The 27,951-nt window shown below is 38.6% G+C and overlaps 1 protein-coding gene across 1 annotated transcript; it reads right to left on the bottom strand.

Annotated features, from left to right (window-relative positions):
* Nucleotides 1-195: 195 nt before the first annotated feature.
* Nucleotides 196-27,738, bottom strand: SRPRB (SRP receptor subunit beta). Its single transcript, XM_003363161.5, has 7 exons — nucleotides 27,485-27,738; nucleotides 26,786-26,880; nucleotides 25,596-25,673; nucleotides 22,858-22,940; nucleotides 11,846-11,982; nucleotides 10,632-10,686; nucleotides 196-1,418 (listed from the first exon to the last, which is right to left on the bottom strand). Exons 1-7 carry the CDS (start codon nucleotides 27,636-27,638, stop codon nucleotides 1,205-1,207), a joined length of 816 nt encoding a protein of 271 aa, XP_003363209.1. The 5' UTR covers nucleotides 27,639-27,738; the 3' UTR covers nucleotides 196-1,204.
* Between the last annotated feature and the right edge of the window lie 213 nt (nucleotides 27,739-27,951).

Raw genomic sequence — 27,951 nt, 5'->3', positions numbered from 1 at the left:
TAGCTTCTCACTTATCCACAGCCACCCTCGTCTCCTTTTAAGCTTTAGTTGGGCTTGTCCCTGGGTGTGTGAAGTAGGGATAGAAGAGTTTGCTCCTGGGTAAGATGCAATCTTGAGGCCCTAGAAACTTGGAGTCAGGCCTGAATCCTAAGACATGCTGCCATTTGTACTCCCTATACCATTCTATTTAATTGCTTGGAGCCAGACAGGTTGTTTTATTTACCAAGAAATGTAGTAATAATTTATAAAAGCCATGTTTACGAAGACAGCAAAGCATACCACTTTGAAAAGGCAGACTTTTTTTTAGCCATCAGTGAATAAGCACTTCAAAGATCTACAGAGAACTTTTTTCAATTTGTATTTGTTCCACAGCATTCTAGCTAAGAGTACAATGTAGGGGCAGATCAAACAGCACATGAAGATAGCTCAGGAGCCCCCAGCCCTCCAGAAACACGGAAGAGCTTCTAAATCCCCATCTGCCCCCAGTTAGGGGAGACTGCTAGAACACACTAGACTTGGCATCTGGGGATTTAGCACTTACAGTTCTATCATCTGGGAATGACTCCAAGAGCTCATGACATGTTTTTGAAACCTAAGTGCTATGAGGCTGGAGTGTGGACAAGTCATTGAGCTGATGAAGAACAGACCCACTGTCAACACAGCCTCGCTGTCTCCTACCTTTCTTCACATGTCGGGAGACCGTACTGTAACTGTACCTACAAATCTGAGAAGGCACAAAGGACCAGATGACATACTGCGCAAGAATGCCAGGGGCAACTGGAAACCAACCGATTCCATACACAGGCAGGTTTGTTTCCAGGAAAAAGGGACCAAAGCACAGAAACAGAGGATAAGAAAACTTTTCAGATGATAACCATATTCTCATGATAATATCCTAAGTGGAGTCCACTTGTTATGGCACAAAGACCTTGACCCTATGTCAAGCATACACTAAAGGGATGTTACATACACTTTAACAAAGGGAAGACACAAGTCAAATAAAAGTGACCAGTGTGAAAGCAATAAGGGAGAACAGAACTTAAAAAAATTCCAAGCTGGTTTCAACAACAGTTTGTTCCAGAACAAGGAAATATTTCTAACAATGTTTTATACCCCTTCTTTATCAACTGCAGGCGACCATACCCTTTTCCAAAACTGGCAGTCAGACACACACACATCCCTGTCTTGTGCTTGGACCAGCTGCTCAGGCGATTTTAGCCAGCCACTTCTCCAAGTCCTGGATGTCAGCAGAGCCAGCGTCTCCTCTTCCACCCTTGGCACTGCACTCCAGGAACTCCACTTTGAGGGGCAACTGTGAGAATTCAAATTCTTTGCCTTTCTTTCCCAGCTGAGCAGGGGCAGTGCTGGAACTGTCCAGTGTGCTGGGGGCAGCAGAACGGGTGACTCGTAAAGTGTTGCTGTGAGGCAAAAGGAAAATAAGAAGCAAAAAGAGCTTAATTTTCATAGCAATTAAAGGTCTTTAAGAAATCATATTAGTTCTTAAATATTTCAGCACTCATTTAAATACTTAACCATAAAACTGTCAATTATGCTATTAAGATTGTTGAATAATCCTTTGCATTTATAGATTATCCTCTTGGACAGACGGGAGACAGGCATCCAACCTGACATGGCCAGATGACAGCAAGTCAGTAATGGACCCAGGTCACACCAACCTTCTTTCAGCCCTGGGCCGGGGCTCCCCTTCCACTAGGATCTCCTGCATGATGCCATTTTTAAATACATGCTAAAGGTTATAAAAATTAAGTTTCTGAAAGTTGAGGGTCGGTAGATAGGGTATTTATATTTATCTTAGGTCTATGTGGATATAGAGCTTAGAAATCCACAAACTCCAGATTCTCATATCCAGTTTGGGCACAATTATTATTCTCTAACCTCCTTAACCACCAAAACCTTCCCAATTTAAGTTGTCTTACTGCCACCTGCTGGCCCTAATAAAGAGTGCATAAGCAATGCTCATTTGTCTACTTCTCCCATCCTTTCTGCTAACAAGCAGCAGAGGAATATATGCTGCCAATCTCTTTCTTACAAAATAAAGCATTTCTTGGTGCTGTAAGATTGCATCAAAACTAGTGAAGAATCCACAGGAAAAACTAAACAATACCTTGTTTAGAAAGACACACATATATGGAAAAAGTATTTTAAAAAACAAATAATACAAAATTCAAGATATTAATTACCTCTTGAGGGAAAGAGGGCAAATCTTTTGGGGAGGAGCATATAGGGCCTTCTAAGCAAGGTGGTGGGTCCATGGGTATTCATTTTAGTATTGCTTAAGCTCAATATATGTGTCATACATATTCCTTTATAGGTAAGATATTTTAGGAAAAAAAAAACTTTAAAAAAGCCAAACATTACATGTACTCAGCTCTTGCCATAAGGCCATGTAAATATAGTAAACTTTGTTATTTAGAAGACTCTGAAATGCTTCAAAGCTGATAGGGCCTAATTCTCACAAACACGGCATTAAACTAAAATTAGACTCCTAATTGAACTGACATTAACTTTTAAAACTTTTTAACATTTCACTTCCCTGCCTTATAATACAGCATTTCCTTCTGTACTATTTTTCTAGAACTCTTTAGAGTCTCTAAAGAGCTATACTGTTGGACTATACTGTTAAAAAAAAAGGGGGGGGATATATAACTAACATTATGATCGTTTTTCCCAAAGATAATTCCCAACAATTACAACAGAATTTTTAGAAAAACCAAATCATATAATTTTTCCAATTCCCTTAGCCTAATGACAAGCAATTCACAGTCTCTGGAGAGTGAGCATCAAAAGTATGGGACAAGATGACAAACAGGCATCTCCAGAATGGATAGAAACCACTGACAGAGGGACACCAGCAAGATGGCCGAACAGGAGTTTCCAGCACAAGTCCTCTCACAGAAAAATCAATCTGAATTACCAGCCATGCAGGAAAATACCTTCATGAGAGCTAAGGAATCCAGGTCAGAGACTACAGCACCTGGGTGTAGCACAGAAATAAGAAAAGACAAGCTGTAGAGGGTAGGAAGGACAGTTTCACATTACCCACATTACTTCTCCCACAAGCTTGCACAGTGCAGCATGGAGAGAGATATGCTCCTAGTGGGGGAAAGAGAGTGAAGTGAGTAGACACTGTGCCACGGAACCCAGCACCCCTGCACTCCCCAGTGGACCTCAACACCAGGCCTGCCCCAAAAGACCCAGGCACCTGGCCACACATGACAGATTCAGGCTCCAGGCCCACCCCAGTGGACCCTGGTGCCAGGCCAGCTTGCATGGACCCAGGCAGTAGGCCCACCCTCCCACAGACCCAGGAGCCAGGCCAGCCTGCCCAAGGACTCCAGCAGCAAGCCTGCCCAGAATCTCTGGCCGGACTGACTACAGAAGTGCTTTCTTCAACAAAGCTAGTCTGTAAGGCCTAGAAGAGGTGCTTATTTTTTCAAATGCGCAGACACCAATGCAAGGACACAAGGATCATGAATAATCAGGGAAACATGACACCACCAAGAGAACAAAATAAAGCACCAGTAACCAACCTTAGAGAAATGGAGATCTACAAACTGCCTGACAAAGAATTCAAAATAATCGCCTGAAAGTTCAGTGAGATGCAAAAGAACACAGATAGACAACAAAATCAGGAAGCAATATATGAACAAAATGAGAAGTTCAACAAATAGAAACCATAAAAAAGAACCAAAGAGAAATTTTAGAGCTAATGAACAAAATGACTGATGTGAAAAATTCAGACAGCTTCAATAACAGAGCTGGATCAAGCAGAAGAAAGAATCAGAGAGCTTGAAGACAGGTAATTTGAAATTACCCAGTGAGAAGAACAAAAAGAAAAAAGAAAAAGAATACAGAAAGTCTGTGTAACTTATGGGACATCATTAAAGGACCAATATATGCATTATGGAACTCCCAGAAGGAGCACAGAAAGACAAGGAAGCTGAAAGCCTATTTAAAAAAACAATAACAGAAAAACCCCAAATCTGGAGAGGAAAATGAACATCAAGATCCTTTAAGCCCTAAGAACCCCAAACAGATTAAACAAAAAGAGAGCTTCACCAACACACATTATAATCAAACTGACAGAAGTCAAAGACAGAGAATTTTAAAAGCAACAAAGAAAAGCCAATTGTCACAAACAAGGGAAACCCCATAAGACTAAAAGATTTCTTAGCAGAAACTTTGCAGACCAGTAGAGAGTGGGATGATGGGGGGGAAAAACTGCCAACCAAGAATATACTATACCCAGCAAAGCTGTCCTTCAGACATGAAGGAGAGAGAAAAACTTTTCCCAGACACATAAAAGCTGAGGGAGTTCAGCACCACTAGACCCTCCTTACATGAAATGCTAAAGGGAGTTTTTCAAGGTGAAATGAAAGGACAGTAATTAACAACAGGAAAGTATACAACTCACTGTAACACTTAAGAATATACTCAAATTCAGAATACTCTAATACTGTAATGCTCACACATAATCACTTTTAACTCTACTATAAAAACCAAAAATATTAAAAATAACTATGGCTACCATGGATATACAATATAAACTAATATATAAGGTAAACTAATATAAACTAATGGGTGCACAATATAATAAGATGTAAATTGAGACATCAACAACATAAACTGTGGAGGAAGGAGACTAAAGTGTAGAATTTTTGTATGCAGTTGAAGTTATCAGCTTAAAAGAGACTGTCAGTACTATAAGATGTTTTATATAAGCCTTATGGTAATCACAAAGAAAAAACCTGTAGTTGGTACACAAAATAAAGAGGAAGAAAGCAAAACATAACATCACAAAAACCATCAAATTACAAAGGAAGAGAGGAATAAAGGAACTATAGAACAGTCAGAAAACAATCAACAAAATAGCACAGAAGTCCTTACCTATCAATAGTTACTTTAAATGTAAGTGGTTTAAAATCTCCAAACAAGACGTGAAGTGGATGAATAGATAAAAAAACAAGATCAAACTATATGTTGTCTCCAAGAGATGCACTTTAGATTTAAGGACACACAAGGGTTCAACGTGAAGGGATAGAGAAAGATATTCCATGCAAACAATAATCAAAAGAGAACAGGACTGGCCATATTTATATCAACGAAACAGACTTTACTTCAAAAATTGTCACAAGAGACAAAGAAAGTCATTATATAATAATAAAGATGTCAATTCACCAAGAGGATATAATAATTAAAAACATATATGCATCCAACCCCAGAGCACCTAAATGTGTAAAGCAAATATTAACAGAACTAAAGGGAGAAATAGACAGCAATACAATAATAGTAGGGGACTTCAATACTCCTCTTTCAACAAAAGATAGATCATCCAGATAGAAAATCAAAAAGGAAACAGCGTATTTGAACAATACTAAAGACCAAATATACCTAAAAGACATATACAGAACATTCCACCCAACAATTGTATAATACATTCAAGTGTACACAGAACATTCTCCAGGATACAGCATATGTTAAGCCACAGAACAAGTCTTAACAAATTTAAGAAGACTGAAATCCTATCAAGTATCTTCCAACCATTAGATGGTATGAAACTAAAAATCAATAAAAGAAGGAAGAATCAAAAGCCAAATAAAAAAGTATCTTGACACAAATGAAAATGGAAACCCAACATACCAAAACTTATAGGATGCAGCAAAGGCACTTCTAAGAGGGAACTTTATAGCGATAAACATCTACACCAAGAAAAAAGAAAGATCTCAGATAAACAACCTAACTTGAGGGCCGGCCAAGTGGCACGGTTAAGTTCTCACATTCCGCTTCTCAGTGGCCCGGGGTTTGCTAGTTCAGATCCCGGGTGTGGACATGGCACCGCTTGGCACGCCATACTGTGGTAGGTGTCCCGCATATAAGTAGAGGAAGATGGGCATGGATGTTAGCTCAAGGCCAGGCTTCCTCAGCACAAAAAGAGGAGGACTGGCAGTAGTTAGCTCAGGGCTAATCTTCCTCAAAAAAAAAAAAAAAAAAAACCACCTAACTTGACACCTCAAGGAACTACAAGAAAAACAAAGCCCAAAGTTAGCAGAAGAAAGGAAAAAATAAACACAAAAACAGAAATAAAATACAAACTAGAAAAACAACAGAAAATATCAATGAAACTAAGAGTTGGTTTTTGAAAGATAAAATTGACAAAACTTTAGCTAGAATAACAAAGAAAAAGAAGACTAAAATAAATAAAATCAGAAATTAAAGAGGAGACATTACTGATACCACAGAAATACAAAGGATCATAAGAGACTACTATAACAAATTGGATAACCCAGAAGAAATGGAGAAATTCCTAGAAACACACAAGATACCAAAATCAAATCATGAAGAAACAGAAAATCTGAACAGACCAATAACGAGTAAGCATATTGAACCAGTAATCAAAAACCTCCTAACAAAGAAAAGCTCAGGACCAGATGGTTTCACTTGTGAATTCTACCAAAGATTTAAAGAAGAACTAACACCAATTCTTCTCAAACTCTTTCTAACACTTAAAGGTGAGGTAACACTTAGAAACTCATTTTACAAGGTGAGCACTACCATGATATCAAAGCCAGACAAAGACACTACAAGAAAAGAATATATTACAGGCCAATATCCCTGATGAACACAGATGAAAAAATCCTCAACAAAATACTAGAAAATCAAATTCAACAGAACATTAAAAGGATCATATCCCATGATCAAGTGGGATTTGCCCAAGAAGCAAAGATGGTTCAACATACACAATTAACAAATGGGATACACCAGATTAACAGAATGAAGGATAAAAATCATATGATCAGAAAAAACATTTGACAAAATTTAACATCTTTTCATGATAAAAACTCAGCAAAATAGTTATAGAAGAAATGTACCTAAAATTAATAAGGGCCATATATGACAAGTCCATAGATAATATCATACTCAACAGTGAAAAGCTGGAAGCTTTCCCTCTAAGATCTGGAACAAGACAAGAATGCCCACTCTCACCACTTCTATTCCACACAATACTAGAAGTCCTAAACAGAGCAATTAGGCAAGAAAAGAAAGAAAAGGCATCAAAATTGTAAAGAAAGAAGTAACATTATCTGTTTTCAGATGACTTGATCTTATATATAGAAAACCCTAAAGATTCCACCAAAAAACAGAATAAACAATAAGTAGCAGAATACAAAATCAACATACAAAAATCAGTTATGTTTCTATACACTAATAACAAACTATTGGAAAGAGAAGTTAAGAAAACAATCCCATGTACAACAGCATCAAAAACAATAAAATACTAAGGCATAAATTTAAGGAAGTAGGTGAAAGATCTGTACATTGAAAACTATAAGACATTGAAGAAAGAAATTGAAGACAAAAACAAATGGAAAGATATTGCTTGTTCATGGATTGGAATAATTAATATTGTTAAAATGTCCATACTATCCAAAGCCATCTCTAGATTCAATGCAATCTCTATCAATATTCTAATGGCATTTTTCACAGAAATAGAAAAAAATAATCCTAAAATTCATATGGGACCACAAAAGACCCATAATAGCCAAAATAATCTTGAGTAAAAACAACAAAGCTGGAGGCATCACACGTCCAGATTTTAAATTATACTACAAAGCTATAGTAATCAAAACAGTATGGTACTGACATAAAAACAGACACAGAGACCAATGGAACAGAATAGAGGCCCAGAAATAAAGCCTCACATATACAGTCAACAATCTTCAACAAGGATAACAAGAATATAAAATGGGGAAAGGAAAATCTCTTCAATAAATGGTGCTGGGAAAACTGGATATTCACATGCAAAAGAATGAAACTGGATCCTTATCTTACACTATACACAAAAATCAACTCAAAATGGATTAAAGACTTAAATGTAAGACCTGAAAACCATAAAAAATCTGACAAGAAAACATAGGAGAAAAGCTCACTGACATTGGTTGTGGCAATGAGTTTTTGGATATGACACCAAAAGCACATGCAACAGAAGCAAGCATAAAGAAGTATGATTGCATCAAATGAAAAAGTTTCTGCCCAGCAAAGAAAACAACCAACAAAATTAAAAGATAACTTATGGAATCGGAGAAAATATGTGCAAACCACATCTCTGATAAAGGTTAATATCCAAAATATGTAAGGAACTCAGACAACTCAATAACAAAAAAACAAATAACCCAAATGAAAAACAGGCAAAGGACCTGAATAAACATTTCTCCAAAGAGGACATATAAATAGCCAAGAAGTACATGAAAAGGCGCTTGACATCACTACTAACCAGGGAGATGCAAATCGAAATCACAGTGAGCTAGCACCTCGTTCCTGATAGAATGACTAATAGTAAAATTTTTAAAAAAGATAAGTATTGGCGATGTGGAGAAAAGGGAACCCTGGTACACTGTTGCGGGGAATATAAACTGGTACAGCCATTATGAAAACGGCATGGAGATTCCTCAAAAAATTATAAATAAAACTACCACCATATGATCTAGGAATTCTACTTCTGGGTATTTATCCAAAGGAACTGAGATCAGGATCTCAAGGAGGTACCTGCACCCCCATGTTCACTGCAGCATTATTCACAATAGCCAATATATGGAAGCAACCTAAATGCCCACCAAAGAATGAATGGATAAAAAAATGTAGAACATATACATAATGGAATAAGATTCAGCCCTGAAAAAGAAGGAAATCCCACCATTTCAACAACATGGATGGACCTAGAGGACATTACACAAAGTGAAATAACAGACACAGTGAGACAATACTATATGATCATACTCATATGTGGAATCTAAAACAGACAGAAGCAAAGAGTAGAATGGTGGTTCCTAGGGGTGGGGGAGAGGGGGAAATGGGGGAGATGATGGTCAAAGGATTTAAAATTTCAGTTATGCAAATAAGTAAGTACTAGAGATCTACTATATGGCATAGTATCTATAGTTAACAATACTGCATTGTATACTTAAAATTTGCTAATAGAGTAGATCTTATGTTGAGTGTTCTCATGAAAAACACACAAAATAATAAAAGGGGCAGAAGGAATCTTTGGGAAGTAATGTATATTTTTATGGCCTTGGTGGTGGTGATGGTTTCACAGATGTATACCAAATGCATCAAGTTGCATATATTAAATATATGCTGCTTTTACATATCGATTATACCTCAATAAAAGGTATAAAAATTTCTTTTGATATTCAATTTGAAGACATGAAGTCTGATAAATATGACTGAAGGGCTAACTTGACTCTTCTATTCATACATTAAAAAGTTTAAAGCATATGGAATTAAATATCATTCCCAATTAAAAGAAAAAAGAAACCACAGAAAATGACAGACCAGGGCTGGTAAAATTTTTCTGTAAAGAGCCATAAATTAAATATTTTGGACTTACGGGTGACATTTAGTCTTCGTCACATATTTTTCTACTTCTTCTTCTCTTTTTGTTTTACCTGTCCTTTGTTTTTTATTTTTTTTGAGGAAGATTAGCCCTGAGCTAACATCCACCACCAATCCTCCTCTTTTTGCTGAGGAAGCCTGGCCCTGAGCTAACATCCGTGCCCATCTTCCTCTACTTTATATGTGGGATGCCTGCCACAGCATGGCTTGATAATCAGTGCGTAGGTCCACACCCAGGATCTGGGCCGGCGAACCCCAGGCCACCAAAGCAGAGCCCGTGAACTTAACTGCTACACCACCACCACTGCCACCGGCCGGCCCATTAACCTGCCCTTTAAAAATGTAAACCTGCTCTTTGCTCACAGTCTCTAAGCAGGAATTTCCCAACCCCTGAAGCAAACCATCCTCTGCTAGACTCCAAGCTCCTGAGTACAGAGCGACAGCACATTTCTGCCACATCCTGACTACAGGGCTTGGTAGATTCTAGATGAGTAAGAGGTGCCTGTTAAATGAATAAAGCAGTAAGTAAAGCATACTGGGGAAAAAATGTGCTAAAAGCTGAATTTATACAATTTTTCCTCATCAAATCCTTTAATTTAAAAAAAGTCTATACACAACAGCAATAAGAAAACATAATGTGCTTTATTATAATGTTGATGGTAACTCCTGTGTAAGCAAGCTGTTAGCTAACTCTTATAAACTGGCAGAACACAAAGACATGCTAGATTCCTTAAAATTCAAAAGTTTATAGCTCAATTTACAAGTTTTTAAACACTAAAACAAGCTAAATAACATTGCCATGTAGCCTTAAAACAATAAAATAAGCTATACAATAGTATCATAGATTTTTATATTCTCCTAAAGTGTTCCTTTCTTATTCTGTCAACAAAAGTTTCCATGGCTTTCAAATTTTTTAGTTTTAAAATCTTTGATATCTACTATATAGATGAGCTAAAAACAGTAGTAAAATAAATTGAGTTTATGGTCTCAATAAACCTGAGATCTTTTTTCTATGAAAATTTAAAATATCTATAAACATCCCATTCATGCTTTTTATAGTTCCATTAATTCTTTTGCCAATTACTAAATAAGTATATTTCACACTAATCTTCAGACTGATTGTGATAACCATAAACAACCAAAGACCTTCAGCAGTATACTCATATTTCCTAAGTATTAAGATATACAATTAACCAATAGGACTTAATCATACTTACAGCTCTTTCTCAAGCTGCTGCTGAATTAACTTTGCCGATTTTGCCATTGTAATGTCTGTAAAGAAATAAAGACACTGCAGTGGTTTAAACCAGAAAGGGTCTTTTCCCAAGACTTCTTGCACATATGGAAAATTCCTATTTAAACCAGTAAGTTTCTTTTCCCTTTTTATTTTTTTAAAAAGAGCTTTTTATTACTAGTAGCTTCATTATCAAAGTAAGCTTTATATTTGCATGTATGGGTTTTCCTAACATAATACTTACAAATATATTAAGCTGGTGACCCTAAAATTGACCAGCTCTTTCATGAAAGTTTTTCACACCTTACAGACCTTTTTAATAAATATATATATTTAAGTCAAGCCAGCGTAACAAAAAGAAAACCACAAGCTTTGTGATTGTAACAAGAGCCTTCCCTCCAACAGCTAATACCTTACCTGTCATATAAAAGTTAACTAAGCCCTTTTCCAGCTGATATTAAGATGCTATGTTAAAGCATCAAGTACATATGGGTAAGAAACAAGTGCTGGTTTGGCACACAGTAGAAACCAAATTAGTATTACCCCTCTCCTTATACCGAAGCGAGGAAACAAAGAGAAGGTCAGATAATGCCCCTAAGACCACATTCCTGACTAGGCGGTGTTAGGGTTAATACCTGATCACTTCTGAGAAATGTGCTGGGTTTTTCACAGAGTCAGAATTTTAGATCTGCAAGAGGCCAGTAGAGATCAACTAGTCCAACTTATTTTAGGTAATGAAACTGAGACCTACTTTTATTGGGTGTGACTAAAAAGTTTTTAATGGCCATCAGGTGAAAGAAAACCAACTTCTGCAAACTCCCCTTGAGGAAATGTGCTGAATGGTAAATGCGTTTGAAAGGAGACGCTCCACCCTGCCCCTCCACAACTGTGTAACTGAGACGACTATGGTCAACCTGATGAACTTAACCTGGTAAAGTAAAATGACTTATAATTTAAACAAAATCAAACAATCTGATAATAGTCACTCCTTCGTTATCCCTCAGAACAGCCTGGTAAAAAGACGAATGAAAATGCAGGAGTATAAATAAATTTTAAAATTTAAAATCCTTTAACTTACAGGTTATTAGCAATCATCTCTCATCCTCAATAATAACAATTGCAGATAATTGTATTAATTCTTAGTAGCAATCCCAGAAAAAAAATCTCCATTATTATTGCCAAAATACATGATGGCACCTTGCTTATTGCAGGCGATTAAGAATGACGGTGTGTTCTTCAGACCCATACTGTCAATGAGGACTTGATACAGGAACTCGGCCACATCTTTGACCTCTCGCTGGAAGGCTGCACTATCCACAACAAACACGACAGCCCTGGAGGCGGAGAAAGAAAAACCGACACGTGAACACAAAACAGTGCAGCATTATCCTGAAAAACTCTATCCTCCATTTTGTCCAATTCAATCCTACTGAATAACACACAACAGACTCACACACAGGTGTGTGCACATATAGTCACACAACACAACTACTCACTAAGCAAAGGACTACTGAGTGCTACTCAGTATCAATGAATGTATCTAAACAGATAATAGGGAATAAGGCCTGCCCTCAAAGTCCAGGAAGTCAGCATACACACAACTGTGTGATAAAATGCTACGTCAATTATTCTACGGCTGCAACAGGAACAAAGAGGAAGATCATTTACATGAGAACAGGAGAGAAGACTTAAAAGAAGATGTCATAGTTGAGCTGAATTTTAGCCAGACAAAAAACTAGGGGGCAGACTGTCTGGAAAGAGGATGTGCGGGGCACAAAGGAGTGGAACACCACACCCTGGAGAACTCGAGGTAAGCCGGTACACAGGGAGGTGGAGAAACGGGGGGAAATCAGGTCAGGTGGCAAATGGGCGTGATACACTGACCTTTGTAGCTCGTGCTTTTCTGTCTTACAAAGAATACTGGCGCCTAAATAGAAGACAAATAAATCTAAGAGGGTAATCAAACTAGAAGCAACGTGACCAGGTAGGGCCCAACCTAAGGCAGCCAACAGTGAGAATCCTCGTGTGCCAGAAATAAAGAGGTATCAAAGCTAAAGCAAAGCAGTCCAGGAAAACAGCAGATAACAGGCCTCAGGGCCTCACGAGGGTCTGAACGCCCAGGTGGAGATGGAGACATGCAATGGCCAACATGCAACTGGAGAGCTGGAGCTGAACACCCTGCACAAAGCCTAGAACTTAAAAGCAGTCTGATGGAGGGCGGTGTGGGAAAATAATCCAAGAGGAATCGAAACACCAAGCCTCCTGTGCTACACATAGATATGGGGTAGGAATTTACACTCTCATGGTGCAAGATCTCCAAGCAGGAAGATTTATATACAAATTGGGTCAGACTCAATGAACCCCTATGGCCCCCAACAGAAGGAAAGATGAACCCCTTTTGGAGAGAGTCTTTCTTATCCTAAAGCAATAAAAATTAGCAACCACAAAAACATCAACAACAAAATCCAACCCTCTTGAACAGGGGTTCTAGATCAAAAATTACAAAACACAGAAAACAAACAATTATGAGAGAGAATAACCACAAAGATTAATTGGCATCCCAAAACTAAAAATAATAAAGCAATCAGTAAAATACTTAAAATTATTTAATACTAGAAACCATAATAAAAGAATAAGATAGTATAAAAGAAACATGATTTGAAAAGATAGGTTTTCAGAAGTAAAGAATAAATTAAATTAATAATAACTCAATGGAAAAGTTAAGCAGAGAATACAGCTGAAAAGGATATAGTAAACTACAAAACAAATATGAGAATATCACACCATATGCCAAGTAAAAAGACTTGGAAGATATGATAGAGAAGGAACAAGAACAACAGAAATGATAAAGTTCAATGATGTCAATAAGAGTTCCAGAAGGTAAGAACTGAGAATTTGGAAATCGAACTACCTAAAAAGATAACACTGAGAATTTTCCAGAACTGAAGATGTGAATCTTTCAAGTGAAATAGTACAATTGAATTCCAAGCATGATAAAACTAAACCACCCCTGAACAGAAGAAAATCTACCCCTGAACAGAGAGGAAAGAAGACAGATTATACACAAAGAACAATTAGACTGCCCACTGCATTCTCATCTACAACAACAGATGTCTGAAGTAGGAGTAAAGCCTTCAAAGTGATGATGGAAATCACCACCAGCCAGGATTTTACACTCAGCTACGATAGTTATTCAAAAATGACGGCCAATGAGAAACAGTTTTAAATGAACAAAAGATGAGAAACTTTATCTCTTGTTCACCATTTTTGGAAACACATCTAAAAGATTTACTCAGCAAGGGAAACTGAATCTAATAGGAAAGGGTAAGAGGCAAGAAGCAATGGAGAGCAAAGAAATGTGTAAACATCCTGGTAATTCTAGGTGCTCACTGAATGGAGAAAATAATACTAATTGTTGGGGCTTAAAAAGGAGAAAAGAAAAAGAAAACCAAAGGAAGATGTGAGGAAGATCAAAGTTAAAGTGTTTTAAGATCCAGGAAAAGAAAACTGATATTGATTTTAAACTTGTGTTAAATAATCAATGTTAAAAAAAAAAAAGTCGTAGGGGGTAACAATGAAAAGAGTAGAAATAGCATACTTTCAAACCAGTAGGGGCAAAAATGAGATTAAGGAAACTTGATTAACTCAGAAGGTAGGATTAAAAACAATGGGAGCCAGGGCCAGCCTGGTGGCGCAGAGGTTAAGTTTGCACATTCCACTTCGGTGGCCCGGGGTTCGCCGGTTCAGATCCCAGGTGTGGAGATGGCACCGCTTGGCAAGCCATGCTGTGGTAGGCCTCCCACATATAAAGCAGAAGAAGATGGGCACGGATGTTAGCTCAGGGCCAGCCTTCCTCAGAAAAAAGAGGATTGGCAGTAGTTAGCTCAGGGCTAATCTTCCTCAAAAAACAAAACAAAAACACAAACAATGGGGGCCAGCCCCAGGGCCAAGTGGTTAAGTTTGTGTGCTCTGAAGCCCAGGGTTTGCTGGTTCAGATCCTGGCCTCGGACCTACACACTGCTCTCATCAAGCCATGGTGTGGAGGCATCCCACATAGAAGAACCAGAATGACCTACAGCTAGGATATACAACTATGTACTGCGGCTTTGGGGAGAAAAAAAAGAAAGGAAAAAACAAGGAAGACTGGCAACAGATGTTAGCTCAGGGCCAGTCTTTCTCAAAAAAAAAAAAAGAAGCAAGCTCCAAAAATAAATAAATAAATAAAATGAAGGTGCAGATCAATATACTGAATGTCTTGTGAATTGCATGTATCGTGATTATGATTTATCTGAATTCATTTGTATCTTCATATTCTGAATGTTTTAGTGACCCAAAATACGTAGATCAAAGAGTAATTATACTACAAATTGTAAAAAATTTATAACTGAAAACAGAAAAAGAGAAAAAAATTTTAGAAATTAAAACCCAATTATAACAAAATTTACAGTTATGGCTTTGTATCAATTGAGGAATAAAAATCACAAAACTTCCAGTTTCCAGTCCAACATGAAAGAAACTGGAAGTCACCACTCCATTCTAACAACAAGTAAAAAGCTGACCAAACTGAAAAATCAACAGCACTGGCTTCATCAGAGAAGTGCTATTACAGGGCAAATCGCTGCCCCCCCACCTGGAGAGAACACACACGGGGAGACCTGAATTGGAAGTAATGAACTGCTGGAGGCTCAGAGTAAACAAGTCGGAGCTATAAAAACTCCAGAGGACCGAGTCTTGGGAGCCCCACACTTTTGTACACTTTGCCTCCAGGAGCTTGACCAGGTTTTTATTGTAAATAGCGGAGAAAAATCCCCTCATGCTCTGGCAGGGGGAAGGGAAAAGGAATCATTTTGAAATATGCCAGAGCTTTCAGTTCTTAACAAGGGCTACCTCAGAAGGTACACCAGAGCCTAATTTGCTGGGGTTTTATCAGAGCCTAATTGACCCAGGGGAGGGTTATATCCAACTCCAGCCAGCTCTAGAATTCCAAGTGGGAAAAAAATAACCCCCAACTCCATCTTATCCCACCTAAAGTGTAGGTGGGAATCAACTGAGAAGCATGTGTGGTTCACAGTCCAGACATACAGGCTCACTAAAGACTGAGACCTAATCATAGTCCGCTTCCCCTCCCCTCACATTTCACCACCAAATTACTAAAAGCCTATTTACAGCAGCTCCTTTTACCCAGTACATTACGTCTGGCTGTCAAAAAACAATCAGAAGACATATTAAAAAGCAAAAACAGTTTGAGAAGGGACAAGCAACAGAACTAGACTGAGATATGGCAGCAATGTTGGAATTATCAGACTAGGAATTTAAAACAATTATGATTACAAGGCTAAGGGCTCTCATGGATAAGGGAGACAACACGCAAGAACAGACTGCAAATGGAAATTCTAAGAAGGCACCAAAAAGAAATGCTACAGATCAAAAACACCATAACAGAAATGAAGAATGCCTTGGATGGGATTATTAGTAGACTGGACACGACTGAGGAAAGAATCTCTGTGCTTGACGATTCTCAGTGGAAACCTCCATAAAAAGCAAAGAGAATAAAGACTGAAAAAAAAGAACAGAATATCTAAGAACTGTGGGAGAACCACAAAAGGTGTAACATACATGTAATGGGAATTCCAGAAGGAGAAGAGAGAAAGGAAGAGAAGAAATATTTGAAACAATGACTGAGAATTTCCCCAAATTAATGTCAGACACCAAACCACAAATCCAGAAACCACAGGAAGCTCAGAGGATGCCAAGTAGGATTAATGCCAAAAGAACCACAGCTAAGCATCTCAGTTTCAAACTGCAGAAAATCAAAGACAAAGAAAAAATCTCAAAAGGAGCCAGAGGGAAAAAAATACCTTACTTATAGAGGAACAATCTAAGAATTACATCCAACTTCTCCTCAGAAACCATGCAAGTGAGTGAAGTGAAATATTTAAAGTGTTGAGAGAAAAATCCCAACAGTGTAGATTTTATACCCTATGAAATTTATAGCGCTAAATGTATAGATTAGAACAGAAGACCTAAAATCAATAATTTAAGCTTCCAGGGGCCAGCCCGGTGGCACAGCAGTTGGGTGTGCACGTTCCGCTTAAGCAGCCTGGGGTTTGCCGGTTCAGATCCCGGGTGCAGACATTGCACCACCTGGCAGGCCATGCTGTGGTGGGCATCCCACATGTAGAGTGGAGGAAGATGGGCATGGATGTTGGCTCAGGGCCAGTCTTCCTCGGCAAAAAAAGAAAGGAGGATTGGCAGCAGTTATCTCAGGGTTAATCTTCCTCAAAAAAAAAATAATAATAATAATAACAATCTAAGCTTACACCTTAGGCAGCTAGAAAAATTAGAGCAAATTAAATCTAAAGTAAGTGGAAAAAAAAAGAATAGAAATAAATGAAATTGAACACAGGAAATCAATGGAGAACATCAACAAAACCAAAAGCTGGTTATTTGAAAAGATCAATAAAACTGATAAACTTCTAGCTAGGCTAACTAAGAAAAAGAGAGAAGACACAAATTGCTAACATCAGAAATGAAGGGGATATCACTACAGATCCCATGGACATTAAAAGGATAATCAAGGAATACTATGAACAACTCTATGTCGACAAATTTGATAACCTAGGTGAAATGGTCCAATTCCTTGAAAGACACAATCTGCCTAAACTCACACAAGAAACAGACAACCTGAAGAGGCCTATATCCATTAAAGAAACTGAATCAATAATTAAAATCCTTCCAAAACAGAAAGCACCAGGCACAGATGAGTTCACTGGTGAATTCTATCAAACATTTAAGGAAGTTTACACAATGTTCTATGTCAAATATATTCAATTTTAAAAAAAGCCCTTAAGGAAGAAAATATACCAATTGTCTACAATCACTTTCAGAAAATAGAAGCAGAGAGACTATTTCCTAACTCATTCTATGAGGACAGCATTACTCTAATACCAAAACCAGACAAAAACATGACAAGAAACCTACAGGTGAATATCTCATGAAGAGATATGCAAAAATCCTCCATAAAATATTGGCAAATCAAATCTAACGACGTATGAAAAGAATAATATACCACAACTAATGAGTTCTGGACCCAATTCCAGTGTGGGGAGCAGGGGTTTCTCCCACCACCCAGCAATGCTCCTGACACCAGCTGGGTGTCCTACAATTCAACTCAATCTTAACACTATCTACCTGGAGACAGCATCAGACTCCACAGGTTAAGGGCTCAGTCCCACAAGACTGCCCTCCACTTCAATGCCAATCACAAGCCCATGTTGTTCCCTGTGCTTCTGACAAGCTACAGATTGGAGGTTCCCAGGACTCCCTCCTTGGGTTCCATTAATTTGCTAGAGCGGACTTCAGAGACACCAGTTGCAAGTTCAGGTTATTACCTGTACTTCTGACTGACTGGCAATAAATCAGATGTTCCCATGAACCCCTCCTTGGATTCAATTAATTTGCTAGAGCTCAAAGAACTCAATAAACCCATTTACTCACTAAATTACCAGTTTATTACAAAGGATATTAAAGGATAAGAATCAAAAGCCAGATAAAGAGATACACATGGCGAGGTTCTGAACAAAGGAGTTTCAGTCCCCACGGAGTTTGGGCCCTGCACAGTGGCACGTGCAAGTGTTCTGGTTCCCCAACCTGTAAGCTCTTTGAACACTGTCTTTGGGTTTTTATGGAGGCTAATTTCATAGGCATTGATGAGGATCTTTAGGCTGCTTAATTTTAAAACGGTTTATGATGAGGATTTTTAGGCTGGTTACTTTTAAAACTGCAGATGAGAAGCAGGCTCCAACGACTGGAATTTTGCTTGCCCTTTTGAGAGACATTTGCGTTTGTGAAGGAAGGGGGGATGACCTTGTAGGGACCTGAAATTGGCCACCCCAGGATGTGTCTCTTTGGCATCAGGACTGTTTGGGGCTGATTGCTTTTGATAACAGGGACAGGGAAGGAGGCTCTGGGGAATGGAACTTGCCCTTGTTGGGACACATTTACATTTGTAAGGTAAATCTCTATCTGTAAAAGGTGCCTCCCTCTCTGTACCAGGAAGAAGAAGAGAGATGACCTTATCCCTAGAAACTCTTAATGGGGAAGGCAAGAACTTAAGTTGGTTGCTGTCTGGCAATCTCATGTAACTGATTTAGGGTGGTGGCTTCTAACCTTTCTAACCTTTACTCAATCTGATTTGATTCTTGTCTAAAAGTCATGGGATCACCCAATGACCAGACCCCACCTGCACTGGTACCATTTTAACTTTTTTTCCATGTTCTTTCCTTTGTCTTGTAAAGAGATGAATCACATACCTATGCCTTAAATTTAGCTCTAACCCTCAACTTGGGGCAGCAGCAGGAGCTCTGACTGCCCATGGGCCCTGTCCCCAGGCACCAGCTCTGCCTGCCCATGGGTCCTGTCCCCATGCCAGCGGGGACAGCAGAAGCGGCAGCAGCAGAAGCTCTGCCTGCCCATGGGCCCTGTCCCCATGCTCTTCCACACTGTTCTCTAAATAAAAGAGCACTACTGCCAGATCTTGAGAGTCTAAGAAATCTTTCTTTCAACTCCTCGGCTCACCGACCCCGCATCAGGCATGATTGATTTTATCATTGGCCACTAACAAGTGATTCAACCTCCAGCCCCTCTCCCCTTCCTGGAGGTCAGGGGGATAAGACTTGAAAAGTTCCAACCCTCTAATCACGTGGTTGGTTCTCCTGGCAGGTGGCCCCCATCCTTAAGTGTTTTCCAAAAGTCATCTTATTAACACAACAAAACACACCTTATTCACTCTCATCACACAGGAAATTCTAAGAGTTTTAGGAGCTCTATGCCAGAAATCGAAATGAAGACCAAACACCTATTTCTTATTACAAATCACAATATCACAACGACCAAGTGGGATTTATCCCAGGTATGCAAGGCTGGCTCAACATCAGAATATCAATTAATATAATCAATCACATCAATAAACTAAAAAAGAAAAATCACATGATCATATCATTAGATGCAAAAAAGCATTTGACAAAATCCACCACCCAATCATGATAAAAAACTCTCAGTAAACTAGGAATAGAGAGGAACTTCCTTAACTTGATAAAGATTATCTACAAAAAACATATAGCTAACATCCTGCTTAACAGTGAGAAACTCAAAGCTTTCCCACTAAGACCAGGAACAAAGCAAGGATGTTCCCTCTCACCATTGCTTTCGCAACATACTGGAACTCCTAGCTAATGCATTAAGACAAGAGGAGGAAATAAAAGGTATATAGATTAGGAAGGAAGAAATAAAAATGTCTTTGTTCACACATGAAATTAGCATCTACATAGAAAATCTGAAAGAACTGGCCAAAAAATTCAGGAACTAATAAGCCATTATAGTATGGCTGCAGGATACTAGGTTAATGTATAAAGTCAAGTGCTTTCCCAAAGATCAAGAATGAACAAATGGAATTTGATATTAAAAACACAATACCATTTCTATTAGCATCCTAAAAAATGAAACTTTGGAATAAATCTAACAAAATATGTACAAGATCTACCTGAGGAAAACTACAAAACTCTGACCAACAAAATTGAGGTAGACTTAAATAAATGGAGAGGTATTTCACACTCATGGATAGGAAGACTGAATAGTGTCAAGATGTCAGTTTTTTCCAACTTGATCTTTAGAGTCAATGCCATCCCAGTCAAAATCTCAGCAACTTATTTTGTGGATATTGACAAAGTGATTCAACAGTTTATATGAAAAGGCAAAAGACCCAGAATAGCCAACACAATACCAAGAAGAATAAAGTCGGAAGACTGACACTACCCAAATTACTATGAACCTATAGTAACCAAGACAGCATGGTATTGGTGAAAGAACAGATCAGTAGAACAGAATAGAGTCCAAAAGGGAGACCCCAATAAATACAGTCAAGTGATCTTTGACAAAGGGGCAAAGGCAACACAAGGGAGCAAAGATAGTCTCGTCAACAAATGGTGCTCAAAGAGCTAGACATTCACATGCAGAAAAATGAATCTAGATACAGACCTTACACCTTGCAAAAAATTAACTCAAAATGGATCACATACCTAATGTAAACCACAAAACTATAAAACTCCTTGGAGATAACAAAGGAGAAAATCTAGATGATCTTGGGTGTGGCAATGACTTTTTAGATACAAGAGCAAAGGCACAATCCATGAAAAGAATCGATTTACTGGACTTCATTAAAGTTAAAAATTTCTGTTCTACAACAGTCATCATCAAGAGAATGAGGAGACAAGCCACAGACTGGGATAAAATATTTGCAAAAGATATATCTGATAAAGAACTGTTATCCAAAATATATAAAGAACTCTTAAAACTCAACAATAAGAAAACAAACAACGCAATTTAAAAATGGGACAAAGATCTTTACAGACACCTCACCAAACAAGATACACTGATAGTAAATAAGCATATGAAAAGATACTCCACATCATGTCATTAATTTGCAATGCAAATTAAAAATTAGATACTGCTATATAACTAGTAGAATGCCCAAAATACAGAACACTGACAACACTAAATGCTGGTGAAGGATGCAGAACAATAGGAACTTTCATTCACTGCCAGTGGGAATACAAAATGCTATGGCCACTTTGTAAGAGTTTGGTGATTTCTCACAAAACTAAACATACTCTTATCATGATTCCGCCATTGCGCTCCTTGATATTTACCCAAAAATCTTACGTCTACATAAAAACCTGCACATAGATGTTTATAGCAGCTTTATTCAGAAAAACTTGGAAAACTTGCCAAAACTTGGAAGTTACCAAGATGTCCTTCAGCAGGTGAGTGGATAAACTGTGGCACAACCAGACAATGGAATATTATTCAGCACTAAAAAGAAATGAGCTATCAAGCAATGAAAAGATATGGAAGAAATTTGAATGCATATTAGTAAGTGAAAGAAGCCAATCTGAAAAGGCTACATACTGTATGATTCCAACTATACGACATTCTGGAAAAGGCAAAACTATGGAGATAGTACAAAGATGACTGGTGGGCAGGGGTTCGGGAAGAGAGAGGTGAACTGGCAGAGCACAGGATTTTTAGGGCAGTGAAACTACTCTATACTACAATGGAGACTACGTGTCATTATATATTTATTCAAATATGTAGAATGTACTACACCAAGAGTGAATCCTAATATAAAATATGGACTCTGAGTGATTATGACGTGTCAATGGAAGTTCATCAAGTGTAACAAATGAACCACTCTGCTGGTGGAGGATGTCAATGATGGGGAGACTATGCATGTGTGGGAGCAGAGAGTATATGGGAAATCTCTGTACCTTCTGTGCAATTTTGCTATGAACCTGAAACTACTCTAAAAAATAAAGTCTTTTTTTTTTTTTAAATCACACAACAGCCTTATCTGTGACAGACTGCTCGTCACCATCACTTTGTGGGCAAGGAAGCAACAGCAAAATATAAGTCAAGACATCTTTAAAATTAAGGAAAGAAACAACCACCTGATTCCATCAAACCTAAGATTCCATCAATTAAAAGACACGTTATGATTTCAGGTACAACTAAGAAAGAGAAGATATTGCCAATTGAACTATGGCACCACAACCATAACTAGCATTCCAATGTCACAGATATTAACATGTGTCTTAAAATCAATGAAATGTGGTATATTGGTTTTCCTCTCAAGTTCTTATCAGTGTAAGAGACTAAAGAATAAAGCATCTTAAACTACAGCACAAGGATTTTAGGAAATAAGAATCAGCTAACACTAGGATAATATTAAAAGAAATATGAAAATATTGTTCTGTACCTTTGAAGCATTGATTTTAGGTAATTTAAGAACAGAAATATATAATGTTGCATTCTAATAACTTCTGGAATTCCACCTAGCTTTAAAACTTTTTTTCAGATTTTAATAGTTCTACACATTATTACATTTGTCCTTGGAATAAATGAAAAATTTACTAACAATGACAATAAGGGTTAACACTTTCTGAACACTCTGAGAAAGACTTTTAAACAGTATCTCATATAACCCTCATAAAATCCTAGTGAAGGTGGGCTTGCAACACAGAAATGGCTGAGCACAGGGTCCATGCTCTTTCCACTCCAGGACACCAGGCTGCCTCCTGCATATCACCACAGCAAACAATATAGGTGGTCTAGATGTACAGATTTCAGACAAGCCCATTTCACTCCCTACTTACCTGGCTGAAGCCTTAAACCGCTCTAAGAACTGAAGTCTCAAGCTCTCATGGCCAGGGAGGTCAATCAAGGTCAGACTAGCGCCCTATGGATGGCAGCAACAACATTGTATTAATGTTTCAGTCCTCACTCACGTTCACAACATCAACTTTTCATATCAGATTTCAGGTACCAGAATAGTGTCCAATTAATTAATGAGTCAAATAAATGTTCATGGAGTATCTTCTATTTATAAATCATCAGTTGAGGCTCTGGGGATATAACAATGAGCAAAACAGACATGTTCCCTGCTCTAACATGGCTTATAATATAATCAGAAAGATCAACACAATGTAAAATTACATATATATGTAAAATTACAACTTTGATCAGTGCTCTAAAGGAACCTGTCTGAAGGAGTCAGAGAAGTGTGGTCCATCTGAGGCTGAGGAAATATGCCAGAACGAATAAAAGCAGAAACATGTGAAAAACAGTAATAAATATTCACAAACGAAATAACTTAAGAACCTACACTTTATCATATAGCATATTACCATTATAGGGATCTCCAATCTTTATAACAACCAAACATTCTTTTACATTTCCACTGTTAATTTAATTTTTATTTGTCTACTAGACAGACTATTGATTTATTCCAACCCTGTCAATATTTTGTGTCAATTCTTGATCCAGATGACAATCCTTGAACAAGGATGGGTTGTGCCCCTAGTGAGCAAACTCATTAAGTACCCACTTAGGAGCTACTCATTCTTGAGATCAGACTCCACATAGACGTAGCTATGCTCAATAAAGACTCTCGGATGTAGCCCTGGTACATGTATCAGACCCAGGGATCATTCCTCAGATGTTCTCCCTTATCCACAGCCAGCCTTAACCACTGTTCAGCAGGAGGGAGTCAGCATCATGCACAAATCTGACATAATTACAGCTGGATTCATTCTAACCTGTCACTTAGTCTGTGTAGTCTTTTATGGGTAAATATACGATGTGTATTAGCCTTTTTTTTTTTTTAATACTGGTAAGAGTCTAGGGACCTCAGGTTGGAACCCACTGCCACCTTTCATAATCAGCACTGCACCACACACTACAAACAACTCAGAAGATACAGTACTAGCTTGAGAGACCCTAGATCCAAAACCTAAGGGGAGTGGGAGAGGGAGTGAAAAAACAAGGGTGGAAAGTTCTACATAGTCAATAGAAACATGGTTTCATATGTAATGCTCTGATAGCCATATTAAAAAAGTAAAAAGAAATAGACAAAATTAATTTTGATAATGTTATTTAATCCAATATATCTAAAATATCCTTTTAACATATAATTTAAAAAATCAAGAAATTATTAATGATATTATACATTCTTTTTTTCATTCCAAGTCTTCAAGATCTGGTGTGTATTTACACCTATAGCATCCCTCAGTTTGACTAGTCACATTTCAGATGCTCAACAGTCACACATGGCCAGTGGCTACTCTATTGGAAAGTACAGGTCTAAAGCATACCCTGGAACACCCCACTTAAAAAATCTGGTACAAGTGCCCCAAGACTTAAAGATCTGCCAAACCTGAAATTTCAGAATCTTGGAAGTTTAAAAAGGACTGGAGCAGAAAGAAGGCCATTATTGAAAAAAAGCAAAAAATCTCTAAGATATTTAAAAAGATGTCCCTTTATCTTTGCTTACAATATTTAATTCTGGAGGCATCAGAAAACGGAGAGGGTGGGAGGCAGAATCAAAGGAGAAGGGGAACGGTTTCTAAGATCACCATTCTAATTCATCCATCTATTCATGACCCTCCAACCAGCCACCCAGCCTTCCCTCCACTCACTCACCAAATACTTATTAAGCACTATAATCAGCTCGACACTCACTGTCTACATTCTGGAGCTACATAGGTACAAAAAAGTCCTTCTCGTGACTCTTTATTGGTATTTGTGAAATAGACCCATGTATACTCTTTAAGATATCCATTACAACATTGTTTGTAAAAGCAAAAGACTGTAAGAACAAACAAAACTAAATGTCTGTTATGAGGGTTCTGATTAAATAAGAACTTAATTGCATGGTACAGCCACATAATGGAACGTGATGCAGCTCATAAATCAACCAGGTAGTGCTAAGGGTACAAACGAGGGAGAAAAACAAAAAACAAACCCAGGCTATATCAGTCATATTGTTAAACTAAAAAAAAAAAAGGGCAGGAGGGAAAGAACAAAGTGTTAAAAAAGAAAAAACAGTAAAGGATATATTCAGATATGTTTGTATATGCACAGATCACCCGGAAGGAGATACAGGAAAACGGTCACAGTTACCACCTTTAAAGAGAAGACGGTAGTAGGGACAGGAAAGGCAAAATTACTTTTCACTAAATCTCCTTTTTAACCTTTTCAATTTTTGTCCCATATACATGTATTACCTATTTAAAACATAAATGAAAAGAAAAAGGCTTAATGCTCACCCTTGAGAACTTGCAGTAAAGTTGAAAAGAAGAAAAAGAAACAAAAGCTAATGAAATGTGATGCAGCATCAGTGTGCATGAGGTACAACAAAGCAGGCGAGGGCACAATTAAATCCACGGCTCAGATGGTCGAGAGCAGAATTTGTCACGTGGACTATATTTATCCATAAAAATAAGCTACAAATGGTACCTACACCCTCACACTAATTCATCCTAGAAATGTCCTTTCCTGACACACCACAGTAAAGCAAAACTGTCAGACTCCCAACATTCTAGGAACATCTTACCCTGGTATTGTTGACTCTGTACACAGCAGAGCTGTCAGTGATGGAAGTCTGAGTATCTCTGTAAAGGCCTGTTAACAACTGTGAAAAAAAAAAAAAAAAGACATGGGGGAGATCAGAGTAAACATATAAATAGCAAACCTAAAGAGTAATTCTGTTCTAACTCTCCTCGGTGTCAGGTCAAATAAATGAATGTTGCTTGCAATAGCTGAAAAGGACCATGATGATTAAATTTTTTTTTTTTTTTTTTTTTTTGCCTTCCGGGGCTGGCCCCGTGGCCGAGTGGTTAAGTTCGCAAACTCCACTGCAGGTGGCCCAGTGTTTCATTGGTTCCAATCCTGGGCACAGACATGGCACTGCTCATCAAGCCACGCTGAGGCAGCATCCCACATGCCACAACTAGAAGAACCCACAATGAAGAATATACAACTATGTACCGGGGGGCTTTGGGGAGGAAAAAGAAAAAAATAAAATCTTTAAAAAAAAAACCATTTGTTTTCCTTTACTTGTAGAAAAATCTAATTAATTGCAAACTTCATTCCCCTCTCCCCAATGGGGGGGTAGGACACCTATTATTTTCAAATAATAGTTGAAATGGTTACTGGCCAAATTTACCAATTTTCCATCAACATTTTTAATTATCAAAAATGAGATTATATTTCTTTAGTGGAAGGGAAATAATTTATACTCTCACAAAGAAGGATAAAGAGAAAACCTCTGCTACTCTCTGTAGCAAAAAACAAAGTTAAAAATACTAAATAGATTAAAAATAACTATTAGTGAAAAGAAGCCTAAGTGGCCCACTATGTCAAAGAAGAATCACCCTTTTAAAAAATCCCTTTGACAAGTTCTCAGAAGAGTTTGTTACACAACAAATTACACACATCACTTCTGCTATTTTTTTGGCTGTTCTGGCAGCCTTAGCCATAGCATGAAAGGAATTAATAAAACCCATAAATGGGATAAGGGCTAAATGTCAGCATCTGGTAAGTGCAAGAAAACAGAAATGGTCAAGATATTCCAGTTTATGAGTTTTTTAAGAGTCTCTTTGTCCTCCCACATAAGTCAAGAATTAACTCCCCAATTTGTCAGCATCAGCCTCTTTTCCAAAATAAACCATGACCTCACAGGAATAATGGGATGCCCTAAAATTCCCTATCAAGTTTAAGAGAGGTGTAAATCAAAGCATTTACTCTGACAAAGAGCAATGTTTTCCCGGAGTCACAAAGGCCAACCAGAAGAACAGCTCTCTGACTGCTCCTTCTGCTCCGGATGAACTTCCAGAACACTGTGGAATAGAGAAAAACGACCAAAATTATGCCCTGATTATCAATAGTATGCACGTACGCTTGGGGTGGGGAAATTAACAGAAGTCTACCACAGAATACCTCATTCACCTGGAACTTAACTTTTATTGTTATTACCATCTTTAAACCGTTATTGTTGCTGGGGACCCCACCAAGTGCCAGCCACTATCAACTGTCAACTTTTCTATGTCTGCACTCCCTACCCCAACTGTGGACTCTTCAAGCCCAATCTTGTCTTATTAGCTTCGGATCCCCAGCGCCCAGCTCGCGAACACAGGCCCCTCAAACTTGGAGTAAAGACCCTGTGCGTCTTAGTAAGAGCAGTGGAAGTGGGGGATAACAGGGGCCGATAAAGGAAGAGTAACTCGTGGCCCAAGGGCCAGCACGTCACTGCAGGAGTCGCGGGTGTCCCCTTTAACGCAGCGCTCCTTCAGGCAGGAGGGCAGGGAGGTATACGGGGTGAGTCTCGCTCTCTAGACGCCACCCAGGTGCCTTCTCCAGCCGCGGCCGTGGTCTGTACCAGCCCAGTCCAAGCCCGGACCCTCGCCCGCCTGCCCCCGCCATATCCACCGGCCGCCTCTTTACCCAGCGTCAGCAGCACGGCGAGAAGCGCCACCACGACTGACAGCAGCGTCCGGTCGCTTTCCTGCAGCTCCTGCCGCAAGGAGTCTAGGTAGGGCTGGAAGGTGCCCCCGACCCCGCCGCCATTCCCCATCCGCCGCGAGTCCACGGAAGCCATGGCTGAGGTGCGTGGTCTCCGGCGCCGCAAAAGCAACGTGGCCCTAGGCTGTGCGCAGGCGACCGGAGCGGAGCATCACGGGAATGGTAGTTCCTAAGCTGCGTTTCCTCCTTCGGGGGCGGGGATCCCGAAGGTCCTGATGGGAGTTGTAGTTCTCTGGGACACTGTGCTCCTGAGGAACGAGTGGGGAGTCGCAGGTATTTCACGAGTGATACGCTCATCCTTTAAGATATCAGCCACATGTGGCCGCCCTCTTCATGGTTGTTGATGGAATGAAGAATGAGTAAATGGCTCAAGAAATCTCCACTGAGGA

Source organism: Equus caballus, chromosome 16, assembly GCF_041296265.1.
Source record: "Equus caballus isolate H_3958 breed thoroughbred chromosome 16, TB-T2T, whole genome shotgun sequence".
Classification (NCBI taxonomy): domain Eukaryota; kingdom Metazoa; phylum Chordata; class Mammalia; order Perissodactyla; family Equidae; genus Equus; species Equus caballus.
This window is presented reverse-complemented; position numbering and strand designations above follow the sequence as displayed.

Bases quoted from the DNA above. Each gene is read 5' to 3' on its own strand.
- SRPRB (XM_003363161.5), bottom strand. From the start codon at position 27,638: ATGGCTTCCGTGGACTCGCGGCGGATGGGGAATGGCGGCGGGGTCGGG. The intron at 25,674-26,785 runs GTAAATGCTTTG...TTTTTTTCACAG, and splicing joins AAACATTGCTCTTTGTCAGA to TTGTTAACAGGCCTTTACAG. The intron at 22,941-25,595 runs GTAAGATGTTCC...TGCCATCCATAG, and splicing joins ACAGAGTCAACAATACCAGG to GGCGCTAGTCTGACCTTGAT.